Source organism: Phoca vitulina, unplaced genomic scaffold (assembly GCF_004348235.1).
Source record: "Phoca vitulina isolate PV1807 unplaced genomic scaffold, GSC_HSeal_1.0 scaffold7, whole genome shotgun sequence".
In the NCBI taxonomy this organism is placed as follows: Eukaryota; Metazoa; Chordata; class Mammalia; order Carnivora; family Phocidae; genus Phoca; species Phoca vitulina.
Genome location: NW_022589710.1, coordinates 40,935,402 through 40,941,980, shown reverse-complemented (window position 1 = coordinate 40,941,980; position 6,579 = coordinate 40,935,402). Strand labels below are relative to the sequence as shown.

Here is a 6,579-nt window from a genome sequence, read left to right as displayed (position 1 = left end):
CATGAGTTTCTATAGTTTTGGGTATGACAAATGTATACAAACAACTTTTCACACCTACCCCCAAATAGATTCCTACTACCCAATCCCCATACTTTGGGAAGCCAAAAGCAATCCTTCTGGTACTTCTTTCCTCAAAATCCCCTGCAAGGCTAGGGCAGATGAGTATCCACGAAAAGAAAATACTCTTTTCAGGTTCTGGGGAACTAGACTTCCTCAATTCCAGTACCAGTCCACCATTTACTTGACTCTTCTCTGGCCCTGAATTCCCTCCTGTAAAGTGGTTATTATGTACGAAGTAGCTGTTAGGATTCAGTGGACATAAAGGGAAGATATTTGTATTGTTATCTGGCTACCACATGCCATTCACCATAACCAAACATTTATCCAACTTATTACTCCTATAGAGGACTAAGAAAATCTAAGTCTCTGAGATTACTAGGAGACAATAAAGCTCATTATCTACAGGTATAGGGCTCAAAACAAAGATGGATGTAGAACCTTAAGCAGTTTTCTTCTCTATTAAACGATTTTCCTTTTAACATACTGCCATATCCACAGCTCGTCATTGAAAGAAAAAACATGTGAAACCCCTTAAAACATTCTTGTGCATGGACTTAAACTTTATATGGTAATCTGTCAAAATTATATTACCTTTAAAATAAGCATAAAACATTTTTACAATTTGCTTCCCCAATTACTTCTTCTCTTGGCTATGGAAACCTGTAATAGCCTGATTGATACCAATTTCTTTAAAATGATTAAAGGGAAAGAGCATGGGAGAGGATCACACACAGGGAACTTAACCGTCATTGTTTTGGACAGTATGCAACTTCTCTGCCCTTGTTTTGACTAGCCCAGAAATGGCAAGGATAAGATTTAAATTAAAACACAAAACAAAACAAAAAAAACCTTTAAAAATCCACCACCAAACTCCAGGATTCTCTACACAGCATTTTAAACGTGAACACAGATGGGGAAGAAAAAGTAATAGCATACATCCTTCAGACAAACAGACAAAAGCAGTTTTATAATCTTTTATTATCAATAACAACAGCTGCTTTACCGTGTCTTTGTCAGGCAGCTGTTAAAGGGTGGGTGGGAGGACACCCTTGACCCTAACAAGGAAAACGCAAGCCTTTATGTACAAGCAAATTTAGAGCTCTTTTAAATGTCCAAAGCTATTAATTAGTTTAATTGAGGCATTAAACTAATTCTGAATTAACATATTTGAATAACCAAGAACTAAAATGTTCAAATCTTTTCTAGTACAAAAAAATTAAATTTGCTTTAGTTATAAAAGAGCTCTCTCAATATACACAAACTATACACTTCAGACAGTCACAAAAATGTGAGCGGAAGGCTTATCAAAAGACATTTAATACAATTAGTTTTCAACAACCCCTTGGTGGTCCACATCTACAAAGATATCCAGCCCAACCCAAACCCCCCCTCCAAACCCCACCCCCCACAGAAAAGCACATACTTACCAGAATTTTTAGCAAGTATGGTTTGGGAATTTGTTTTTTTAAAAAAGGCCCCCAGGGCAAGTTATTTACAGTTTAATTGCCACTGTCAACTGATCTGGACCTTGACCGGGATCGGGACCTGGACCTCTGGCGATCCACAGATGCTGGAGACTTAGATCTACTTGAAGAACCACGTTTCTGGCTCTTCTCAGGCACAGGAGACCTACTAACAGAACGGGATTTGCTCCGGCTCCGGCTCCTGCTCCTGGACCTGCTGTAAGACTTGCGACTCCGGGAACGAGACCGGCTACGAGACCTAGAGGAACTCCTGGTCCTGGAACGAGACCTGCTTCGTGACCTACTAGAAAGGAAAACAAAAAACAAAAAAATACAACGTAAGTGGCAGGCCCTACAAACCCACCAACTAAAACTTTGTCTTAAATGTTAAGAGAGATACCTGTGCCTTTTGCTGCCTTCGATTAATTTGATTTTTCTCCCATTTATTTCCTTTCCGGAAAGTTTTTCAATAGCATTCTTTAAATCACCATAAGAGGCAAACTCAACCACCCTACGATGAAAAAAAGCCATTTGTAAAGTTATATACATCCTGTAGTCTGGTCTCAAACTACGTATAGCAATCCAGAGTATCTAGATTACCTTTCCTAGGTACTTTTGCTACTGCTATATTAAGAATCTTAGAGCTTGAGAACAGCATTACAAGGTTTCTCGACCTCCAAACCACTGACATTTTAAGCTACACAGTTCTTTGTAGTGGAGGGCTTTTCCTATGCTTGGTGGCCATGTTTAGCAGTATCCCTGGCCTATACCCACCCACAAGATGCTGGGAGCACCCTCGACCCATCACAACCACCAAAAATGTGGTCCAATGCCCCCCTACAGAACAAATTCATCCTCAATGGAGAACCACTGCACTCCAACATATCCAAATTCTAAGTTTTCAGGAAACATTCACAGTAAAACTTTCAGTAGGTTTTAAAAGGCTGTTATGACCTTCAATACACACTCACCCTTCATTTAATTTAGGTCGATGTGCATCCGCAAAGGTTACTTCCCCAGCTTGTCTCATGAAATCTTTGAGATCCTTAACACAAGACAATTGTGTCAAGCAAAGAAAAGGCAACTTGACACACAAACAACCACATGGTATAAAAAACAAGACTACTGGAAGAGAAGATGTTAGATAAAGTACAAACATGGCATTTACCACACTTGTATTCTATCAGAATTCAAAAATTATCTATGCCAGGGCACGAAATAAGCAAAAAGCATTATTGCTTTTAAGCAAAATGCTAGAGGAAATTCACATTTTAACATTAAAGTAGTATTAGTTTATACTGAGCTCAATACAAAAGGAAAAAAACAAAACAAAACAAAAAAAACAAAACAAAAAGAAACAGTACATATTTTTAAAGTAAAGACTAAAGTAGGAATTTTATATTAAAAAAAAAAAACAGAACATTTACAAGACACCAGTTATTTTGTGCCCCATATGTCATTAAAAAAGTTTACTTTACCTTTATTATTATTTCCCTAGGCTAGTCAAGCAGCAAACCATTAATCGGTCGGAGAAACCTTCATGACATATGCCCGACTGGCTCTTCGCCACCCACTTGAAGGACACTACCCAATCGATGGAAGCCTTTAATCGCACAGCCCTCCCTATTAGCAGACTACTGGCGGATGCAGACATGTTCTACTCTTGTGCAGTTACCAAGGACCACTTTACTGCGATCAGGATTCCAACGACCACCTAATTTCGTATCTTTCAACTCTTTTCGACCAGGACCTCTTATTCGGAAGCGTTACAGGAAGACAGCTCTCAACTTAGGGATCAGATCACGTTATCAACGCTCTGGGATCGCTGCAACCTGGCACTTCAAGTAAGTGCACCGATTACGTCTAGACCGGCAAACACAGATCTAGAGGTGGCCAATTGATCACTGTAGGAGCTGACTGGCAAAGTCAACCAGGCCCAACCAAGAGTGACCAAGACAACGATTAGGATAACCCACAGGCACTCCTCGTCATAAGGCCAACGACACAGATAGGCTGGCAAATAAAGGGTTTAATATTTGGTTAAAATTGATTTTAAAAAACAAGAAAAATATCCTCAAAACATTAAACATTTGATCACTAATATTAAAATTTCAAACATCCCCCAATTACGTTTAATTAAAATTTTAAAATTACAATTAATTCCATTAATTTAATTAAAGATAAAATTACTTTTAATAAAACATAATAAAACATTAACTAACCCATTAATTTTTAAAAAGCCACATTAAAATAGCTCAAAACTGTATTTCAACAAACCTGCCAGCTGACTCTTGAAGATAAATTCTCAACTATAAGCCGATTTTCTGTTCTTACAGGTGGAGCATTTCTGAGGAAGAAAATGAGTACTCACAATGGAAGAAATGCAGCAGTGTGTACCTACTGTGTTCGACTGTGGGCAAATTCAAACAATCAGAACAAGTCATTCAAATGACTCCCATCGAGTTTCTGAATTATTTTATAAGACTTATTACACACACTCATCAGCAACAATGGACTAACACAGAAATAATAGAAATGATTATATATTAAGTACCAAAATCACTTATTGCTAATGGTTCTTAAGCATTAAAAGCTCCTCCTGCAGTAATGATTGTTCAAAGCAGCCATTCACGATCCATCACATACCGTCTATCATTTCGAGGTCTGCGACTACTAAAACGGTCAGAATAGCGTCCTCTACCTCGTCCACCTCGAGACCGAGCCCTAGCATGTTCAATAGTAACCCTACAGGAAGGGGAAAAAAAGGCTTTGTTATCCACACAAGCTGCCCAACATTTACTCTGAAATATCCCAGCTGACCTAGTCTATCTTACAGTGCTAACTAGTTACAAAACTAACGTTCTCACCTTTCACTGCACAGTTCTTTTCCATCGAGTTCATATACAGCATCATCTGCATCCCTGGGATCCTCAAATTCCTAAAATGTAAACATGAAAAAAAAAAAAGCCAGTGCTTATCATGTCTTTAAAGTGTATTCTACGCCATACTAAAAATCACTAAAACCGTGTGACAGCATGAGTATCTTAATGACAGTGCCATACACATAAGCTCAATGGAAAAGTGAGGAGTGGTTTCCCTCCAACTAACCGTGAGGTTCTTTTATCCCTTAAAAATACCCTCAACTCAGTGAAATCAAAACCACTGCTTATCAAAATCTTTACCGACTTAACAGTAGCTCTAAACAACCAGTTGTAAGTACTTACCACAAAACCAAAACCTCTTTTCAGATCAATATCTCTTATTCGTCCATACCCCTTGAAGAATCTTTCCACGTCTTTTTCCCTGGCCGCTGGATTTAGCCTCCCGATGAATACTCGACAACCACTCATGGTGTCCGGCTAGTATTTCCTGTCACAAAATAATTCAATTAAGACAATACCAGTGAATGTCAGAAGAATGCCTGGTCAAGGGATCAAAAACATAAACGGCATAAAATAAAATGTTTACCCGGTGATGTTATAAACAAGATTGCCAAGAGTTGCCTCTTATTAGGCCAGGTCCCTTGCAGACAAAATTAAAACTCGGCTCCCAACACGATCCTTCCCTGGGCCCAGACCGCAGCAACCGCAACGCCCACTGCCGCCTCTGGAACTGCGCAGCCGCACTCTCTCCCCGGCTCTTCTGGCCCCCTCCCATCTGCCGCAGTTAGGAAAGGCCGAGAAGTGCGGGCGGAGCCGACCCCGCCCTCCGCAAGGCCAGCCCAATGGCGACGGGCCGCGCGCACGTCGCCGCCTCCCAGGAGCGTCACAGCGGGTGGAAGCCGGGATCTCGCGACGCCACCGCCGCGCCTGCCCAGACGGCGGCGGGCGGACGCTGGCAGCCACAAAATGGCGGCGGCGGAGACAGCAGTGGGGTGAGCCGCGCGTGCCAAACGCCCTTCTCCCTCCCCCTCCCCGGGACTCCACAGTTCCGGAGTCACTGTACCCGCCCGCAGAAAGCCCTAACCACACCCCGAGCAAAGGTCTCGGCCCAATACTCGGGGGGGTCCGGGTAGTGAAGAGGTAAGGAGGCAGGGAGGGGCACACGAGCCCGTGTAAAAACGACCATAACCACGACCGCCCTTCCACCATCAGTTCCCCTCAAACAATACCCAAAAGGAGACGTGCCCCAGCGCCCACCTCGAATATACTGCGCTCATTGGACGCCGTCCTCCGCAAAGAGAGCAGCCCTGGCCACTCACGATCTGAGCGGCCATGAAGAAGCCTCGATCCGAGAAGCCTTTCCCTCAAAGTGAGCCACTCACCTACCGGACAGGATCTTTGGCAGCGGAGACCAGAGAGGTCCGTAGTCTGCGACGGAGCCGTCTACCTCCCCGCAGACCAGGACTAAACTCGTCTACGCCTCTCCACAACTGACGCACTTAGCTGCTCCTGCGTTTCACAAAATGGAGGGCGCGCCCTTGCGTCACTTCCGGTACCGCCCCTGGGACCTCCCTGCTGGATCCAGGGACGGAAATTTCCGCAGAGCCGGAAGTTTACGCGGGGCTGGGACCTCTTTACCGTAACCGCCCAAGCGACCTACACCCGCGATGGGCGGAGCCGAGGGGCGGGAATTGGCGTGGTTGTGGCCGTCAGGGGCCCGACGCTGGAAGGGCCGCGGTTGAGAGTATGTGCTCCAACTAGGTCGTCATTGTTTCTCCCGTGAAGATACGCTAGAGCAAATGACACTTCTTTTTTATCTGAAGTATTTTTTTAGATACCCTGAAAAGTACTGGGTAAAAGAAACTCAGGCTTTGCAAAAATATTTGGCCATCTATGACCCCTTGCGTCTTGCTGTTTATGGTTTTGGAGGACGCTCCTTAATGCACAAGTGAATATTTTAACCATACTATCATACCATGGACGTGCGGTTTATACTAAGAAGGATAAGGAACTGCAGTATTTTTTACATGGAAGGTTCTTGCATGATGAAATACTCAAACTGGGACTGCAGCTAGCAGGCCATCGTGAATTGAAGCCAGAATGCAGATTTCTGCACTAGGGCTGATCTGGTTGGAAGAGGTTTCAAGCTACTTTGAAAGGCCAAATAGTATTTG

At 43.1% G+C, this 6,579-nt stretch overlaps 1 protein-coding gene across 5 annotated transcripts; it reads right to left on the bottom strand.

Annotated features, from left to right (window-relative positions):
* Positions 1-1,018: 1,018 nt before the first annotated feature.
* Positions 1,019-5,957, bottom strand: SRSF5 (serine and arginine rich splicing factor 5). 5 transcript variants are annotated; one of them, XM_032405420.1, is made up of 9 exons: positions 5,788-5,949; positions 4,992-5,180; positions 4,748-4,892; positions 4,391-4,461; positions 4,170-4,268; positions 3,801-3,870; positions 2,495-2,568; positions 1,924-2,034; positions 1,019-1,827 (listed from the first exon to the last, which is right to left on the bottom strand). In XM_032405420.1, exons 3-9 carry the CDS (start codon positions 4,871-4,873, stop codon positions 1,560-1,562), a joined length of 819 nt encoding a protein of 272 aa, XP_032261311.1. In that variant the 5' UTR covers positions 4,874-4,892; positions 4,992-5,180; positions 5,788-5,949; the 3' UTR covers positions 1,019-1,559. The 5 variants fall into 5 exon arrangements, with proteins under 5 accessions (XP_032261311.1, XP_032261308.1, XP_032261312.1 ...); XM_032405417.1 differs by lacking the exon at positions 4,992-5,180 and having other exon boundaries at positions 5,663-5,957; XM_032405421.1 differs by lacking the exon at positions 4,992-5,180 and having other exon boundaries at positions 1,019-1,824; positions 5,663-5,957.
* Between the last annotated feature and the right edge of the window lie 622 nt (positions 5,958-6,579).

Bases quoted from the DNA above. Each gene is read 5' to 3' on its own strand.
- SRSF5 (XM_032405417.1), bottom strand. From the start codon at position 4,873: ATGAGTGGTTGTCGAGTATTCATCGGGAGGCTAAATCCAGCGGCCAGG. The intron at 4,462-4,747 runs GTAAGTACTTAC...TTTACATTTTAG, and splicing joins AAAGAGGTTTTGGTTTTGTG to GAATTTGAGGATCCCAGGGA. The intron at 2,569-3,800 runs GTTTGTTGAAAT...TCTTGTGTTAAG, and splicing joins CTTCAAGAGTCAGCTGGCAG to GATCTCAAAGATTTCATGAG.